At 42.0% G+C, this 20,056-nt stretch overlaps 1 protein-coding gene across 19 annotated transcripts in view; it reads left to right on the top strand.

The window, feature by feature from the left end:
• Magi1 (membrane associated guanylate kinase, WW and PDZ domain containing 1) overlaps positions 1-20,056 on the top strand; it is a 548,751-nt gene that overhangs the window by 501,292 nt on the left and 27,403 nt on the right. For 14 of the 19 annotated variants that reach the window (XM_048356096.1, XM_048356103.1, XM_048356102.1 and 11 more), the window contains 3 exons: positions 5,426-5,457; positions 14,273-14,489; positions 18,585-18,668. In XM_048356096.1, the coding sequence (XP_048212053.1) occupies positions 5,426-5,457; positions 14,273-14,489; positions 18,585-18,668 (333 nt within the window). The remainder of the gene's footprint in view (positions 1-5,425; positions 5,458-14,272; positions 14,490-18,584; positions 18,669-20,056) is intronic. The other 5 variants (XM_048356108.1, XM_048356116.1, XM_048356106.1 and 2 more) reach the window with 1 other exon arrangement.

The raw sequence follows: 20,056 nt of genomic DNA, 5'->3' as shown, positions 1-20,056 counted from the left end.
GGTTATGCATTGGTAGATTTTAGGACAATGGGCTGAGGTGAAAATGTGCTCTCGGGTCCACGGGAGAGTCTTTAGTATCAGAGCCTAACACCTTCTAAGATCTCACAGTGCTCTCCTTTGCAAGACTGCTCTGTGGAGCAGCTCTCCCTCCCTGCCCGCCCTCTGCCATTATCCACACAGTTCCTGCTCTTGGCACACTGTGTTACCTGATTCAGCTCCAGTACTGTTTCAGTACATGTTGCCTTTGTAAAGTTCCAAAAAGAACCCCATGTGTCCAGTGACACTTGGATTAGTGACCCAGCCTTTGTGAGATTGCTTAAAGGAAACAAAAATGTTTCCATTAAAATGCTCAAATTTAGAAACCTAATGGAATAGGGAATTAAAACCACAATGTAAAAAACACAAATGAGTGTGGCGGTAGGTTTCTACCATGTGTAGCTCCAAGTTGCATGTCAGGACCACTTTCAGATGCATGTTGTCAAAGCCCCTGTTTGTGTTTGCAGATCCCTTGAGGCAGTGAGGTTAGTTGGCATTCCCGCTTCATTTAAGCCCAGGGCACATTTGGTCCAGAGCAGTCCTTCTGTTCCAGAGACTCGGGCTGAAAGGCCAGTGCCTGAAATGGCAGTGCTGGTATCTTCCCTGGTTGCTTAGTTGAGCTCCTACTTCTGCCCTGTTCCCTTATAGTCAGTAGGACAGGCACAAGTGTTTCTCTGAGTGATGCTTAAAAGAACGGTATCAAGGGCTGGGGATATAGCCTAGTGGCAAGAGTGCCTGCCTTGGTATACCCGAGGCCCTAGGTTCGATTCCCCAGCACCACATATACAGAAAACGGCCAGAAGCGGCGCTGTGGCTCAAGAGGCAGAGTGCTAGCCTTGAGCGGGAAGAAGCCAGGGACAGTGCTCAGGCCCTGAGTCCAAGGCCCAGGACTGGCCAAAAAAAAAAAAAAAAAAAAAAAAAGAACGGTATCAATATCATCTGGGTGTGGAAGAGCAGGCCTATAATCCCCCATCACTTGGAAGTGGAGAGAAAAGAAAAATGAGTTTGTTCTATATGTAGACTCATTTGAGGGGAAAAGAAGCAACTGGTGCCAAATGCAGTGGTCTGTGACAGCTCTGGAGATTTAAAAGTGCAGTAAAAGATTCTGAAATGTGCTGCACTTACTTTACTGTTTTCTGTTGATCATGGGACTTGAACTTGGGACCTGAGTGCTGTCCTTGAGCTTTCACTCACGGCTAGTGCTCTACTACCACTTTGATGTACAGCTCTACTTCCGGTTTTCTAGTGGTTAATTGGAGGTAAGAGTATCATGGACTTTCCTGCCTGGGTTGGCTTTAAATAACTATCCTCAGATCTCAGCCTCCTGATTAGCTAGGATTACAGGCATGAGCCACCAGCACCTGGCTTTGTTTTACTTTAAAAAGATACTATAGACCAGTTTATTGTACTCTTCTCTGTGCGTGTATGCGTGCGTGTGTGTGTGTGTGTTTGCATTTATAAAGCTTTTCTTGTTGCAGGAGATACTAAAATAGGTAATGAAGCTCCCTAAAATCCCATGAGCCAAAGAAAATGGATGTTTCAGTGTATAATCTTCTATTCTTTGTTAGTAAATGTAGTGTGTTTTATTATGTTTTTACTTTTTTCATATAAATTATTTATCTCATCCATTATAAAATTATAAAACTTCACCAGCAGTAACATTCTGCTATGTAGTTAGATGACAACATATTGAGGAGCTAAGTGTCTGGCCTTGGTATTTAATGGGAAAGTTCCCTCCTCCTCAGTTCATTGGCCAAGTCTCATCACTAGTAGATAATCTGCCATTTGTTTTCTCCAAAAGAACACCTTGTTCTTAGGGACCTTTCAAAATTCAGTTCTCTAGCTTTTCTCACCTGTGTAGATCACACCGTAAACATTTCCTGGGGTCTCTTAGAAGTCGCATTTGTTGCCATCTGGGTGCTAAAAGCAGATAGGTGCCATCTGTGAAAGCTGTCTCCTGCTCTTTGCTTACCCAGAATGGACCAAATGAGCCCATCCAGAGGAGCCATTTCTGCCCAGATGCTTCACATGGACTATATGACATGATTTATAGACCATAAACCTCCTGCTCTTGCAGGGTGCACAAAGTCAGCGTTCATCTAAGAAAAGCTCAGGATACAGCAGGAGGCATAGACAGTGCTGCTTTCTGTACCGTACCATCCAGAAAGATAACTTGCAGTTACCGCTACCCAGGCAGGAGCTGAGCCGTGTGTGTCTAGGTCTGGGAGAATTCTCCAACCATAGACCCTTTGGGTGTTTTCCATAGGTCTCTCAGCTGTTTTCAATCCTCTGAATAATTTTAGCTAAGCTAAATTATAAATTGTATTAAGGAGGTTTGTTCCAGCATTCATATTTATTAGATTTTAAGATTTAATGACCATATGGGCCTAAAACAAATCTTTGATTTCTTTTTTTTTAAAAAGCAGTCAAGTGGATGCTCTTGACTTTAACTATTTAAATATTAATTTGTGGTCGTAACCTACTTTGGGCTCCTGTAAAAGGTGTGGCTTTTCAAAATGATGGTTTTCAGCAACTCACAAGAGGAACAAATGTTTCCTTGAATTAAAAGAAAAATTCTTATTGTTGGTAGAGTATGACTATGTCACTTGAAAGTTGTGGAATGTTTCATGATCACTTCCTGAGGAAACCAGTTCTCCTATGTCTTTCAGACTGGTTTTGTATAGCAAATTGTGCAAGGGCCATTAATTAATTTATTTTTATTTTTAAATCTGTATTTTCTGTTTTAGTGAGATATCAATGTGGTATCCTTACAGAAGAATTCTGAATAAGACTTAAGTATGTGTTAGCATTCTCATGAGGATGTTCATGGAGGGCAAATGCTGGGCGTGTGTTTGAGTGTGTCTATCTCCTGTCTTCTACTGTACCTACCCTTCTGTGACAAGCAGTTCCTACTCAGCATTATGTTTTGGAGACTGTCTAGTTGTTACCTGTAGAGTGTGCTCATTGCTATTAACCTATGCAGAGTGCTTTGTAGGTTGGCTACTCTGTAGTTTATTTAGAATGTATAGTAGTGTCCAGCTTTCCTCTCTTCCCACAGTGCTGCAGTGAACAACCATCCTCTTCCCTCACAAGAGTGTGCAAGTGTTTGTAATAGAGAACCAAAGTGCCCTTTATGTTATGTGTGAAAAATCTCAAGAGACAGGAATTTAAGACTGGCCACAGGGGAGTCCTGTCTAATTAGCAGAATAAGGATGGAAACAATTTCCCCTGATTCCACTTACCCTATTGGAGATTCTTTATGAATTTTTGGAGATCACTGGAATCCTGGCAAATCAAGTTCCTAGGGTCAGCAAAAGCTAACTATAATGAAACCTTGCTTATTCCAAGTGAGATCATTTGAATTGAACCACATAACACTATATAACTTGAAGTATACAGTGTATACAGTGATGCACACCTGCATAACTCGACATCAGTTCCTTAAGGAATGAAAATGCATAATAATTATTTTAAGGCTGAAGACTATTAAAATTGCGCAGACAATTCCTACCTATTAGTAAATCTTTCTAAGCCTTTATGTCTTTATATGTTAATGTCCTTAGAAAATGGAATTTCCCTCACGAGAGCCAGATAACCCTACTTTACTTCCTTTCTGAATGATGTCATTTAGCCAAGAATGGTGACAGAGGTGGACAGTGGAATTGGGCCAGGTCAGAGGCTTTTATTTTATCTTATTATGTTACCAGCCTTATGAAGCCTTATTCCTTTCATTTCATCAGAAACTGAAGCACAGAATTTGCCTGACTTGAAAGGGAACTATTCTTTCTACTCTATCACACTTCCTTAAATGTGGTCCTCAGGAGACCCCTTCCACCAAAATCCACAGGGACGTTTGCTTAATGCTGCAGGTTCCTGGGGCTCTGAGGATGGAGCCTGAGACTCTGCCTTTTTAACAAGATTGAATATTCCTTATGTATTTGGAAGTCTGAGAGCCACTTGTCAGACTCTCATTTGGGAATGTGAGGAGCCTTGTCACCAAGTGCCCCCAATCCCTCTTAGGGATGAGGCAGTGTTGTCACGCCTCACTTGCAGCAGTCACATTAGCATTGCTCTTCTGGGTGGCTTCCTCCTTCCTCCCCCATTCCAGTGCCTGGGATTATTCGCGCTGAGTTAGCAAGGCTCACGGTTTGACAAGTCACTTCCCAAAGAGTTGAAATCATGTTCCACCAGAATCACTTTCCAAAGCAGGTTGAAGTTTCTAGTGCAGAAGTACCACATCTCAAGTATCTGTCTCCTTGGCGCTCTGTACAGATGGAATCTGCATCTTGTAGTCTAACCCCTGCTCAAACCAAAATAACAATAATAATAATAATAGTAATAGTAATAATAATAATAAAAGAAGAAGTGGCAGCCTGTAGAAAACAAATTACTTTTGAAACACCCATCTGTGCTTTATTTTCCTTTCTCACCTCCCTTTCCCACACTCCCTCATGAAAGATTCCCTCATAAAGCTGCCCCCTGGTTGCTCTTTTGCTTTCCTAGAAGTAAGGAGTTCAGCTCAACCCCCCTCACTAAGGACAGAGTTTGGGGCCAACCAGCCAGGTTCAGTGACCACCATTGCTTCCTTTGCCTTTCTCTTCTCCCTTATTATCTTGTTCTCAGCTCTGTGAAAGATTTCCTTTTTATTCCCATAGAGCATGCTTTCTCCAGAGGGTCTAGTCTGAGCCCCAGCCCTTTTAAGTGAGCTTGAGTGTGAGGTCGCTGGTGACTGACAGACATTGATCTGAGGTGCTGTGATCTGAAGGGGAATCTTAGACCAACTTGGTCTTGTGTTCCTATTTCATCCTTTCTTGCTGGCAAAAGAGCATCTGTCTTTGTTTTGGTGTTGAGCTCATCCAAGTAAAGAAGGCATTTTCTCTTCTGAAAGGCAGAGAGAGAGAGAGAGAGAGAGAGGAATAAAAAGAAAGAAAAGGAAAACATTTTAATTTTAACCATGCACTCCTTCCTCTGTCCTGATTGGTCCACTTCAATTGACAAGTGGATCGCGAGGGAAGGAAATATCCTAGACTTAATTGTAAGTTAAGTCTCTCTTAATCCAGAAGAGCATTTGAGATTCTGTCCAAGTGTTCAATTTCCCAGGCCGCTGAGGTCTGTGAATTTCTTTTTCCCAGCCTCCAGGCTGCTGCAGTACAAGTCAGCATAGCTAATGCAGATAGATCTTCTGCCTCTCGCTCTCCTCCTCCCTCTGCTTTGATTCGATATGAACAGCCCCGGTAACTCCGATGCCGGGGAGAAATCTGACAGAACTCTGCAGATGGCTAGGTGGCCATGAAACACCTGGGGATTGTTCTTTAAGAGAAAGGTAACATTTATATGCTAATGATTTCTCCCCCCCCCCCCTTGTTTGCATTTTTTTCTCTCTCTCCAGGGCTACCAGTTCCTAAGAAGAGCCCAAAGTCGGTAAGGACTTGTCACTTACTTAATGCCTTGTTTGGGGGTGGGGGTCGCTGGTGGGGGTGGGAGGGTTCGCTATAAGGTTCCACTTCACTAAATGTGATTCAGAGTGGAGGGGGCGAATAAGAGCTGGGGCTCATTTAATTAAGTTCTAGGGGATCTGTTTGGTCTAGGTGGTATTGGGGCTTGTCTTTTAACTCTGTAGGGATTTGTGGGCAGGCTTCAGGAACTAGGATAAAGAATGCATGTTGAGTGTCTTCTCTATGCAAAAATATCACAACTCTCCTTCAGGTGAATGAGTTTCTTAGCTGTTTTAACTTGATATAAATGCTATTGTTTCCTTTGGGGGAAAAAAAAAAAGGAAAAAAGGGCTCCACCTGCCTCCCGGAGTAGCCTAGCTCTCAACTGGTGTTCACAGCCGTTCACATGGCTACTCATTCTTCCCCTGAGATTTCTTATGTGCTAGATGATAAATTATTTACCAAATCAAAAGCCTGTGGGTTTCGGAAACCGTGGCCATCGCCCTGTTATAGGTCCGTACTAAGGAAGAGCAATGTTCACTGTCCAGCACCGAGAATAAGACATTTTCTTACTGTGGGAATGTTCTTTGTTGTTTTGCTGGGTTTAGCAGCATTATGCTGCAGGTATGGGATTCTTTAAAAAAAAAAATCAATGTGCTGCTGTCCTTTCTAATCTGGTTTCCCTGAAGATACATTACCTAGTTGACATGTTGGCTAATAGCTTAAAGGCTATCGTGTTTTGTTTGGTGGTATGAGCTTTGGCTCTCAGGGCACTAAGAGCAGATTAAAATGCTACTTAAAAAAACAACAACAACAACAACAAACTCAGAATCTGGAACTCGGATGCCTGTGAAATAGATGTGGGCAGAAGAGGCTTCCCAATTTTTGGCACTAGGACAAAGGAAAGGGGCTCTGTGTGGCTTATATGTAGGGGAGGGAAATATTACAATGTGGTGCCACCCCAAAAAGGAAGACCTTTAAAACTTTGCAGCTTAGGGTGCTGTCACTGAACCTGCGCGCCCCCCCCCCCCCCCGCAGAGGCAGAAGTTTATTAAGGAGATGGGGGAAAGGGGAGTAGTAGTGGAGCTTCTTGCATTCAAAGCTTCTCTTCTAAGTTCTCTCCGACGAGGAAAGCCTGCAGTAACTGGTGTGATCACCATGGCATGGTACCATGGTGACGGGGACACTGACTTCAGGGCTGCTTCCCTTGTCAGCTTGAGTTAACGTCCAAGCAGGAAAGTGCTGGTTGGTGTCCACATTGGAATCCCAGAGTGGGCACATGTGCGCATGTGTATCTTCCTATCCCTGGGTCATCGTCAAAAACCCATGCAGCCTTAAGAAAAATGGAAGTGTGTGTGGAAGAGCTTGAGTTAGGGCGATGCGTCCCTTTGCCTTGCTGTGAGGAAGCAAGGACCGACTTGACACACCTCACATGGCACCGAGTCTCCCCAGGGAGATCCTGGGGAGACAGAGCAAGTTTCTCACTGGAAGCATGGCATCAGGTAGCTGGTCCACCGCTGGCTTAAATTTACCATACCAGGCAATTTTTATAATCCACTTGCATGCCATGTCTTCTCAACATGATTTGGAAATTACCTAGTAAATTTGAAAGGTACCAAACAAGTGGAGCCTACGTTTGTACCAGTTCAGAGAATTTCTCCTGACAGTTGATTTTTTTTTCTTTTTTTTTGGTGGAAGCCGTGTCATTAGCAAGTAGCAAGCCAATTACTCTGCCTGTATTCTTAGGGAGGAAGAAAAAAAAAAGCCCACAACTCTCCTAACTGCTTTGCCCACAGTCTGTTGGCTCTTAATTACCACAAGCAAAGAGGGTGGTTTGTTTCGAGGTCTCCATAAGAACACCCGCCCCCTCCCCACACCACCCCCAGTTTGGGGCTTATCCTCCCCAGGTTTCTGAGGCATGATGGGGGCGATGGTTTGCAGGGCCCTGCTGGCGCTCGCGCAGGTGCCACACACAATGTAGGGGCTGTCAGCCAAGAGCTGCTGTTGGCAGCATCTATGATCTGGAGGAGCACTGTACAGGTGGGTTGAAAGCTTTCCTCTTCCCCACTTTGCATTTGGATGATGTCCTGCCAGAGACACAGATGATTATGAGATGTCTGGGGGTAGGGGAACTCCATGGGGAAACTGGATGTTCTGGGACCAGTGAGCCACTTAGGTCACAACATTGGGTCAGTTCTGCATGCTGCATAATTAAATACACTCTGATTGTGCTTGGGTGTGACTCACATAGATTTCCTAGTAGCCCTGTGAATACAGTGTCTGAATCTAGTCTTGACTTTTATTTTTGGTTGTTTCTCTTTGTAAGGTTCCCAGTGTAGTTGGTTTCCTTGTATTCTTATACCTTTTTTTGATTTTTTAAAAAAGTGTTTTTAACAATTAGGTCCTTGAGTTTTTATGACAGCCGAAGGGCTTACCTTTTTAATCTTGTTTCACCTGCTGTTTAATCTTGTTTAATCTTGTTTCACCTTTTAGATAGTCCCCGTAGCTGTATTCTTAGTGTATACAATTTCACCTACTAGATTTAGTTTAAATGCTGAATTTGTGATTTAAGTACTCACTGGGGACAAGGGCAGTGTCTTAATGAAGCTTTATTAATTTAATATCTGGACTTCCATAACATGAGAGATTTTTCTGCCAAATGGCAGAGGCAGAAATAAGACATATTTGCTGTCAGATTGTAGATCTCTCTGGAAAACTAATTCTGTGGCCCAACTTAATCATCCTGACTGGAAGCTTACTTAACTGAGACTCTCAGTTTAAATCACACACACACACACACACACACACACACACGCACGCACGCACACACACACCCCTTACAGATGGATGGGGATTGAAAACTCCACATTTTACAACTAACCCCGAATTTTAAGTCACCTGTGTTTTCCTAAGTCATATTTCAACTTTTCCCTTTTTCCCTCTCTTCTATGTCTTTTCATCCATCCATCCATCATATGTTCAGTCATCCACCCATATATTCATTTTTCATCCACCTGTCCTCCATCCCTCTATTTCTCCATTTAATCAGTAAATTAGTAGTAAGAACCACTGGAAATTCTTTAATAAATTAGATAGTCATGGCATAGTCTTTCTGTACCTTGTTGGGCTATTGAGCTATTCTTTCCCCCCAATAGGATTCACTGTCAGTATTATGCAAAATATTTAATGGATTTGTTCCATTCAGTTAGTGAATATCTTGTATGTGCCAAGCCTAGAACAAGTATTCAACAGAAACCAGAACATAACAAAGTATTTATGCCTTCATGGAACTAGGGGAGAGAAACAGTAACCAGAACAGTCAGTCAAGTACATGCAGGCTTTACCTCATGGGAATTGAATTCGAATGATTATCTATGCTTTCAAAAGTTGATAAAGCAATGGCCTGGCACTGTTGACTCACACTTGTAATCCTAGCTACTCAGGGGATGAGATAAAGAAGATTGTGGCTTGAAGCCAGCCCAAGCAGTAAAGTTTGTGAGCATCTGTATCTGCAGTTAACCAGCAAAAAGCAGGAAGTAGTGCAGTGGCTCAAATGATAGAGTGCCAACTTTGAGCAGGAAAGCTAAAGGACAGCAGCTCAGGCCCTGAGTTCAAGTCTCAGCAGCAGCATGTGCACACACACACATTGCTAAGCAGAACTGTAGGACCAAGTAAGTATGTGAAACGTCATCTGGCTCCTAGTCACAGTAACACAAATAATCATGCAAAGCTGACACCACCAACGATGGAGTAAACTGCTGTGATTGAGCTGCACAGTTTGTTTGAGTTCCTCAGTGTCCCGTGCAGCATGGGAAACCACAGTATTTATTTCACTGTTACCACTAGATAACAGAAAGCATACCACATTTACTAAAGAGACACACCTAGTTCATACAGGGGCAAGGTGGTCTTTTCTGTCTCTTTATAGCAAGCTGAAAGATTACAGCAGGACAGATTTCTCTTCCCCTGTCCTTTATGCCTTTTCTCTTCAAAGGATACTAAAGGAAATGTCTAAAAACAGTCATTAGGACACTTGGGGAGACATAGAAGGGCCTTGTAGATAGCATTGAGTGACTCCTGCCTTGGTTGATCAGCTTTATATGCCCTCTCTTCCACACTCTCCCAGTTTTCTCCTTTCTTCCCACACCCCCAGCCAGGCCAGCACAGTACTATAGAAGCATCAAAGTTTCTATAAGCTACAAGGAGCACCAGTGAGAATGGGAGATGAGAGCACGGGTTTATTTAAGGCAGCTGTCTTGTTGCCTCTCACCTCCCACAGTGACTCATGCGCTCGCTCCATGGAGTCCCCTGAAAACTAGACTTTGCTCTGTTACATTTCCTTACAACATCCAGTGTGAAAAAAATTCATTTTCCTCTCCAATCAATGCTTCCCTTTTCTTCTTCATTAACTCCTTTCTCCTGGCTTTTGGGAAGAAAAAAATGTTTGACTCTGGTCCGTAAATGATCAAAGAAGGAAACAGAAGGGTCATCCCGTCCTGTGGCTGGCTTGGATTGGAGTCTCTGAGTTTCACACAACCTTTAATGACATTGGCTTCATACCTCATCAGCACTTGGAGCTTTTCCTGTTGTCCATGTAAATCGCTGCAGTGGCCTTGGGTCTTGGCAGATAAGTGAACTGTAAATAATTTTGCTTTAAAATGGATCAATTTGTCGTTTTTAAGCCACATGAATTCTTTTCATCGTTTTAAGCTCCTAAGTGCTGTCTGTATTCATTTGCTCTTCCGAGCAAATATTTTCAGTTCACTTTATAAGTACCTCCATTTCTAAATCATTCTGTGAAATACTGATGAGATAAATTCCCCCCCCCCCCATTTCCATTTATAAAAACCATTCTATCTTCTTGATTTTCCTGGCCTGACAGTAAGTAGGAGGAGGATCATTCATTCTAAGGAGATGGGTATATAGTTTTATCCTGAAAAGGTCTTGTGATACGAGTTCACAACCAGTGCACAACCAAGGACTTTTATGGAGGTATTAAACTGAGACATAGTTTTTTTTTTTTTTTTTGCTTCCTACTTGGCTGTGATTTGAGATTCAGAAATAAAATCCTTTAGTGTTGGTGACACCTGTCTCAGTAGGTGTCATTCCTCTTTCTAGCTGTTCACTCACACTAGAGACTTGGAGAGTGATACCTTATTTTTATGATGCCCTTCTCCCTCTCCCCTCCTCCTTTTGCACTTCCTCTTCCTCCTCCCTTCTGTTTCCCCTGTAGGCTGGGCCTATTGAATTTGGCACAATGATACCTTAGTGTCAGCCTTCCACTCCCTCATCTCTGCCACTGGCCACTGAGGAGGTCCAAGCCTCCTTATGTCTGTAAAGTAGGCATCAGCAGCAGTCCCTCACTGGCCTCTGTGCCTTCATTCCTTTCACCATCACTCTGTTTCCCATCTGGAGCCAAGCCAGACTTACTGGAAATAGGTTGGATCTTGGCTTATCACTATTTAAAAGTCTTAAACAGAGTGCTCCTCTGAAACCAAGAATGAAAACCAACATCCTTTCAACCCACCAATCACTTGCACGATGTGGCCTCCCAGTTCATCTCAAGACACCCCCACACCCTCAGGGCACCATGCGAGGCTTTCTGTTCTTCAACACACCAAGTGCATTTTTTCCCCCTGTGGAGACTCAGAGCATGCTGTGTCCATTCATAGAACAGCCTTCTGCAGGATCTTCTTTCCTATCTCAAAGGCAGTGTAGTACATTATTAATATATTATGAATGTCTGATTAATAGCTATCTATTCTCATACATTTGCACACATCTGATCCACAGCTGGGGGTCCATTTTCAGGAGTCCAGTTACAGTCTCTTCCTTGTTTTTCCATTGTATCCCTTAGTGTCTAACAGGCACTGTGTATTTATTGTTATAGGAATGAAGGCATCACAGGTGATCACTATAGGAGGGTGTTGTCTAATATTCTGTTGCTGATCCACTAGGTGCTTCTCTGCACCCATAGTATTGGGATGTACTGGTTCTTTTAACAGGCTTGGAAATGTATCTCCAATTGTTCCTGCTTATCTTTGGGTTAATGCTTCACCTGGAAAAAGAAGGCATGATGGTACATATCTATAATCCCAGTATGTAGGAGGTGGAGGGAAGATTCTTGAGTTGCAGGTCAGCTTGAGCTACATAACAAGACCCTGACTCAGAAAACTAGAGAGCAAACAAAAAAACAAGGTGAAAGACAGCCACGTGCGATTCAGGTCTGATCCTGTACTGTCACTAGCTCAGGAGCAAATTTATTTTCATGCCCAGAGTCTTTGGGGAGGTAATCCAGCAAAGGGCATCCAAGCTGACTTTGATTGGAGCTCTATAAAATAGATTTTCTTCTGAAAAATCGTGAGCCCTAACTCAATAAAGGACCACATCATGAGTAACTAGCATGCCTACAAAATGAAAAGTTGTGCTTTGAACATTTGCACAAGTGCACATACTGTACCTCACATAGCCAGCAAGCTAGTTAGTACGCAGTGTATCTTCAGATTGGAGAGTTTTCATAATTGATTTTGAGAAGAACACAGAAGGAACTTGAATTTTGTGAAGAGTAAAACCCAGAATGCTTCCAAATTTCAGCGTCTTTAGCCCAGCAGCCTGCCTCTTTGCTAAGCCAGTGAGAATCCCGTGGGGCTTTTTTTTTCTTGCACATTCTCAGGATGCTCCTCTATTTCTGTTTTCCAAATTGAGGGATAAAGTTTAGATGGCATTTAAAAGGGACTGAGAAAGGCAGTTTAACTGAGAGGCAGTTTTGCAGTCTCATTCCAGATTGTATCTGTCATTTTGTGTTAAATCGGACCTAAATGACTCATTTATTGGGGAGGTGAGAAAGGCTGTTATAACTTGAAAAGTGGCCCAAGTGTTTCCAGTAGACTTTATTTGCATATTCTCTTTATGGTAAAGCCATCTTCTCTAGTTAAACTTAGAGGATCTAGATCTTCCATGTCTGAGGCATCACAGGGCCTTAGGAACCCATGTGGTTCCTGTAAGCACATGTGGGTACGTGGGACAAGCACACCGTCCTTTTCTGCAGCAGCAAGGTCTGTCACTAGTTTCCGACTCTTGTCAATGGAACAGGGCTACCAGAAAGATATTTTTGTCCAGTTCAGGACAAGTGGTGGAGTGGGAGGGTGTGCTGATGGCATTCATCCCCATCCAGATATTGAAGTGCTTTCCTGGCATCTTTGCCCACAGTATGTCATCCCCTCGAATGTGAATGCGAGCAAATCCAATCTTTGCTATAGATTTTACCCAGCCAAGAAATGGTCCTCAAATTTCCTCCAGAGGCACACCAGGTATAATTTCAGGTGGCCTCTCTTGCCTTTACAAAAGATATGCCCAAATTTCTTCAATTTAGAATTCCTGTAGAAACCTGTGTTAGGGTCTGTAATAATCAAGATCCAATGAAGTCTGTTCTCCTTGGGCTTTCTTCAGATACTTCTTTCATAGCAAAGACTCGAAAGGGAGGGAAAGGAGGGACCCTAAGGATTAAAAGAAAAGAACTGTGGAACTCTGGTGAGAACTAAAAAGATAGAGGATACCTAGGAAGAAATCAAGGAAGAAGGGTCTTGCTAGGATTGGGAACAATGGCTGGTGCAAGCCCTTAATGCAGTGGAATACTCAAGCTGACGATCTTATAAGCTCCTTTAAAACATGAGAGTATAGGGTGGGCTCTATAAGACAGGATGGAGGCCCCTTACTGCCCTCTACCCCTCTCTGAGGTTTTTAAGCCCATGAATATGGTGACATGTGACATGTTAGGCAAGAGGCAGAATTTTTGTCTTTAATGATAAAAGCAAAAACCAAAATACCTAGGATTATTGGTCTGGGGAAAAATATAGAAACTAAAATAATTTATATTTTCCACTCAGTTGTTCGCCATTAGGCTTATCAGTCGTCATCCAGAAACAATACCATAAAATGGGAATCATTTTTCCTTGGCTTGTTTTAATGATTAGGAATGTGCTTCCTCTTCTGAAATTTAAATGGAACACCCCTTTGAATACTGCTTGTACTTGGAGCATGTTTGCAAGGCTGGGAAGGCTGACTTCCAGAAGACAACTCATAGATGAAATTAGGTCTTGATTTTCCAACCAAGAGCAGTTTCAACTGTTCAAAAAATTAAACGCAAAGCTTGTGAAGTTGATTAACTGGGAGTTATGAGAGCTTTTCACCTTATTCCACACTGAGTACCAATGCACATACAATACTAGGCATGATTTTGTTTTTAAAAAAATGATTTAAAAAGATACAAGACCTTACCTCTGTTTCTCCTGGTCCAGAAGAACTGATGGCAAACTATGAAAGAGGAGTTGGGAGGGATTTTATCAGCATCATCAAAAGATATAACATATGAAGCCCCAAGAAATATTTTTAGCTCTGATTATATTTCTTCTGGTTATTAAAGCCTTATGGCTAAACAGCTCATGCTATTTTTTGTCATATATTTTTGTCAAGAAAGAAAGATGTTAAAATTGATACATTTTGCAATAAACAAAGCCAATGTCTTAGGTGGGAACCTATGATGAAAACTGGATTTGTTTTCCTGCTGTATTCCAGAGAGAAGCATCGTCTGTGATTATGTCTTTCTGTCTGCCCCGCCCCTCTATCTGTCTGCCAATCACTTGGTGATTTATCAGCATTCAGCAAGAGCTGGAGAGCAGTGGAAGCCAGAATGCTGTTGATATATTTATGTATTTGCATACAGGAGTGCAGGACACAGACAGGATTGTGGGAAGAAGTCACTTAGAGAACCACAGTAATTTCTCTCTCTTGCTTACTTCCAGCAACCACTGGAAAGGAAAGACAGCCAGAACAGTTCCCAGCACAGCGTGTCTAGCCACCGGAGCCTGCACACAGCATCCCCAAGCCACAGCACTCAGGTGCTCCCCGAATATCCACCAACAGAGGCCCCCACTCCAGATCAGACCGACAGCTCTGGGCAGAAAAAACCAGATCCTTTTAAAATCTGGGCCCAGTCCAGGAGCATGTATGAAAACCGACGTGAGTAACACCCCAGTTTCTCCCTCCTCTCCAGGGCTCCAGCTATTCTCTGACACTACGAGATGAAAGATAGTGCTAGAACGTAGAGGAAGAAAAATAAATCAAGGTGGAAAGCAGAAGTGCCTCAAGGCAGGGAGAACCTGAGGATGTTCATGGGGCTACATGGGGAGGGGGGTAGAAACGGTCATCAAACAGATAGCCTAGGTAAAAGTTAGTTTATTTTTCTCTTCACTTATAAAGCAGTGACAAAAGAGAAAAAAAAATCACCTCATTAAGTCTTCTTTACAAGTGAAGATTGCAGAATGCCCTGAGCTCTTCTATACAATGAAATGTAAATATGACTGTAGAGGTAATGAGAAGAAATTAAATGCTTTCTTAGTAGTCTCTTGAGTTTTAAAAATATTGGTAATTTTTTTTAAAATCTATGACCTGTCTTTCTAAATGATCCCCTCAAAAAAGAAAAAGCGAACAATAGAGAGTGATTTGTTCTTTAATTATTTCATACAGTGGTTAAGTTCTTGGGTTTTACCTTTCCTAGGAAAATGAGCTGGTGATGATGGTGTATACTTGGTAATTTCTTGAGTCTTCTAAGCCTGGTGTCCCCTTCCTGTTTAACTTCTGTCTTTTTAATTAGGAAATGATTTCTGCAGACTATGTACCATAAGTAATACTCATCCATCTCATTAATGACAGTTCCTAACGTGCTTGAGGGAGGGGTGGCCCCAGATGGGCCCCCTTTGAGAGTGTTGGTATTTCACAGATTTTTGTCCTGAGTATAATTGGTCAGGGAGCAGCACATGTGACACACTTGTCCCCCCGCCCCCCCTCTTTGGTTTGGGATGGAGGAGTAAGTGCTAGGAGGAAGATGCTAAGTAAAAGGACCTGAGAGAAGATAGAAGACAGAAGACAGCATTTTACCCATCTTACGTCCTGGCCAACCCTCAACTTCCGGTTTGTTCCCTAGCCACAAGTTGTGGCTCCTATCAAGGGTTACAACACAGAGGCTGTGTAAGGAGCAAAAGCACCCCAGCCTCAGATCCACCTCCCAAACTTTGTCTTATACCTTGTTCCTGTGCTAGCAGAAGGGCAAGTTAAGAGCTTTTAACTTCTCTGTGATCCAAAGAAAGGGAATGAGGCTAGCAACCCCAGCCTTCGAAAGAAAATTCACTCCACCTTCGGATGAAACTCAACTATGAGAGCTTCCAGGAGAGCCAGGAGTGTTGATGATTCTGTTAGAAGTTGCTCATAGCCAGGCCCTGGTGGCTCATACCTGTAATCCTAACTTCTCAGGAGGCTGAACTCAGGATCATGGTTTGAAGCCAGTCCAGGCAGAAAGTCCATGAGATTCAAAGCCAACTAATCAGCAAAAAGCTGGAAGTGGAACTGTGGCTCAAGTAGTAGAACATCTTAAGCAAAAATGCTAAAGCCAGAGCACATGAGGCCCGAGTTCAAGCCCCAATACTAACACCATTAAAAAAAAAAAAAAAAAAAACACGTTGTTCAAGGCCCCTCTATATGCCTTTCCCTTCTCAGGATGAATAATTGTCCAATTGTTATGACCATGTGTGCCATTAAATAGGCTTGTGTTGGTTGGGGCTCACTATGCTGGTGAAGGCAAGCTATTTGGAAAAGGAATGTATGTAGTCCCAGGATTGCAAACATACCATCAGGTGCCCTGAATGGGAGGCTAAAGGTAACTAATGAAGTTTCCCGTGGATTCTCCCTGAGAAGCAGTAAGAATCTAAGTTCAGCCTAGGTTACCCTTATTTGAAGTGCTCAGCATCACAAGTATTTTAGATACCTGATTTTGTTCCAGGTGTTGAGATAGTTGCCTACACATAACAAGATACCCTGAGCCCTGAGTCTGAACTTAAAACTGTTATTTCAACTTTATATGTGCCTTATGCCTATGCACAGTATTTCTAATGATTTTTGTTTTGTCCATGGAAAAGTTTCCGGCTGTGGCGTTTTTCCACTGTGGCATCATATCCATACTTAAGCAGATTTCAAAGCATTTTCAGTTTTCAGTTTAGGGACACTCTACTGCTGAGAAGCTGTGGCTCCTGCACACTGGGCTTCTCCTTTAATTACAGTGATTTCACTTCCAAAAAGTACTGGACAAATGTCTTCTAAAGGGATTATTTCTGTATTCCCTTCACATTTCTCTCTAACCACACGGCTCCTCTAATCAATGGCCCAACTTCAGGAGATGTTGACTGATTGCTTTATTGACCACACTTCTGCTTTCTTCAATACAGTACACATTTGTGATGGGAGTTTTCCATGTATGAATCTTTGTGTGATAAAACAAAAAGTAAGTGTGTTCTGCACTGTCAGTGAGGCTCTCTGCACTGGAAGGCATGTCTCACACAGCTCATTTTTATCCAGAGGACTTGTGTGTTTTCACCTAACTTTTAAGAAAGTTTTAACTAGGGGACAAATGAAAAAAATATGTAACACGGCCATAACCAGCCACTGTAAGCTTCAGACTTTCCCCAGGTGACAGCCATTCTGAAAAATAGAATGGCTTCAGTAAGGGTCCCTTCATTTTCTTTAACATCCGAAGAATCAGGTAAAGCATCACAAATGGAATCAATTTCTTTTTTGGTGATTAGAGTCTCTGTAATTGAGTGATAGTCAAACCTAATAGATGTTAAGATTCCCATGGATTTGTTATTCACTGTTGAACGAGAATAATGATGTGGCTCACCCCATGGTAGCTATTCAGGATCTGTCACAGAGTTTCTTCTTCCCTAACACCTGTGGACAAACCTGCATCAGCCTTGTCTTTGAATTACTATTTTACTTCACCCCGGATCAGTTTTGGCCACTATCCTAGATGGTTTTAACTTGTCCTTTATAAACAACAATGAAAAAAAATACAATGTGTAATCTTGAGAAGATATAATTCCCTGCCTCACACTTCATAATAAAATGAGCGAAGTGCTTCAGGAAAAACAAGGAAATCAAAGACAACAGCAGCAACTTAGTGGTACATTTTACCCCCGGTTGGTTGGAAATATATCTGTTAATGGCAATGTAAAGATGAACACACTTCTGATCACATTCTAAATGCTTTACAGAACGGTGTATTTTTTTTAATGTTACCACCTGCTAAAACAGAGTGACTGTCAGAGTGAGTCTCAGAGTTGCAGATGTGTTAAGGAATCCCTCTGAAGGGTTTCTATGTTTGACTAAAAGAGAGAAAGAGGCACGGAAGTCCTACAAAAACCATGTTGCTTGTTTTATATTTTTTCTAGGTAACATACTCATTGTGCCCATACCTTTAAAAATGACATTGATGCAGTCTGAAAATTAGCTGGCATCCAGTAGCATTTACAAAGAAATTCTAGGACTACAGACATGGCTAAAGTGGCAGAACACCTCTTTATCTGTTTATAGTGTGCCTTGAGGTCTAACCCGAGAACTAACATGCAAACATGTCCTCCTGTGGGGAGGCACTCATACATTTGGCATCAAAGACTCAGTATCTTTATTGTATATTTAAAGAGCTAGTATGTATGTCAAGATTTTGAGAACTATTTTGACAACTCCTGTTTTTATGTTTGTTCAGATCTTGGACAAGATTCTATGGTTTGCTTCTCAAATATGTGACTATATTCTGATTTGAACTGCCTAGAATACACCAGGACAAGAAGTGATACAAGAATGAATTGTACCAGGAACTTGATACTCTCTTAAATAAATGTTCCTCTATAGCAGTGGCACAAATGTACTTCTATTTTTTTTCCCCAGCGGTAATATGTGGCTAGACACACTAGTTTCTGACATGATTAAGGCGAGATCATTTAAGAAAGTGTGTTTTAGAGTCTTAATTAAATATGAAGAGCCTAAGATGGCAGTTGTACCACTCAGTGGTACAATTATAAGCTCTAGCTTTCTGATGAGTACAGGTCTCGAAACAAAAATAAAAGTGAAAAAACAAAACAGAGACATCAAATTTTAGTCCTTTAAAAAGTTCATACTAGGCATTGCATTGCACTTTCCTTACAAGTCACAACTAAGTTAAAATGTACTGACAGAAAGTTTCAACATACATGAAGCATTGCAAAAACTGTGAAATTAATATTCCAGCTATGTCACCTTCGCCTGCATCGGGATTGAGCAAGGGTGAAAGAGAAAGAGAGATCAATTCCACGAATTTTGGAGAATGTCAGAGTAAGGACCTGCTGCAAGTTTGCATTTCTCCATTATCATTCATCCTGTTTGATGTTCCTGTCAGCTGGGGGGTGCAGGGAGAAGTTCAGAAAAGGGAGGGAAGAGAGAAAAACCACTAAGTGAGCACATTGGTGCTCTTTGCAGCCAAGAGTGACAGATGACATAGAAAGCGATGTGCATGTCTTTACTCAGTCTGGAAATGTGTTGTTGTTTGTCAGTAGTGATGGAGACGCCAGGCGGTGTCTCTGTAAACCTGGTGACTCCATTCTTTATCATTGTCAAGGGAAGTCTTTTGTCTGCTTTATTGAGCAACCACTGGCGCTGCCCAAAGATTGCTTCCTATGCAAGGATTCATATATGTAAATCTAAGGGGCAGAGATTGGGAAGATCCTGATTTGAGGCCAACCTAGGCAAACAGTTTGCAAGACCTCAACTCAACTAAAATCTGGATGCATTGGCATACATACACTTATCATCCCAGCTACACTGGAAGTATGAACAGGAGGATTGTAGTCCAGACTTATCTAGACATAAACTTAAATAACTAAAGCAAAGAGAGCTGGGGACTTGGCTCAAGTGGTAGAGCCCCTGACCAGAAACTATAAGGCCCTGAGTTCTGCCAAAGTAACCAAAAAAGGAAGACAATGGGTAAGATTTTCTTACCTCTGTAAGAGTAATGTCACTCAAAAACATTTAAAAAATGCCAGAAAAATGGCCTTACCCAATGCTGTCTAAAGTCTATTTTATAAAGTCTACATAAAACTGAGAACAGACCAATCAGAAGAACCTCAGAAATCTCAATGCCTCTTTTGTGAGGAAGTAACATCAGAGGAGAGAGATTTTCAAATACCATACTTGATTTTAATACCGATTTACCCCTATAGGTGACATATATATATTTCAATGTATATATATATATATAGTATATATACATATAATTTGCATGAACGGCATTTAATTGGTGAAGGAGGAAAATTACTCAGGTCCTAAAATTAAAGTGCCAGAAGACTTTCTTTGTACTATATCTGTGCGTCCGTGTTTGTGTCTGTGTTTCCCGGCTCTTTGTGATGTCATCGGTATCCTTAGTGTAACTGGGCATCTTTCTTTTCAACAGGAAACTCTTTAAATTAAGTTTGCCGTTTTCCTGTTGATTCTTGAACAGAAGCAAGCACTTTATTCCTGTCAACGGAGCTGTGGGAGAGCTTGAAGTATATCAGCCACAGCCCCTCGTGCCATGGTAGCTCACACTTGAGTGTACAGCATAAGACAAAAAACCTGCTACATTTGGTGTCCCTGTAGGATGGGCAACGTTCCTCTGTTAAATGATGCTGGGCTGCAGTATATGTAGAGGCTCTGTCATTCCCAGAAAGGCCTTGTACTCAACAGAC

Source organism: Perognathus longimembris, chromosome 10 (assembly GCF_023159225.1).
Source record: "Perognathus longimembris pacificus isolate PPM17 chromosome 10, ASM2315922v1, whole genome shotgun sequence".
In the NCBI taxonomy this organism is placed as follows: domain Eukaryota; kingdom Metazoa; phylum Chordata; class Mammalia; order Rodentia; family Heteromyidae; genus Perognathus; species Perognathus longimembris.
The sequence above is the reverse complement of the archived record's forward strand: the minus strand, read 5'-3'. Positions and strand labels throughout refer to the sequence as shown.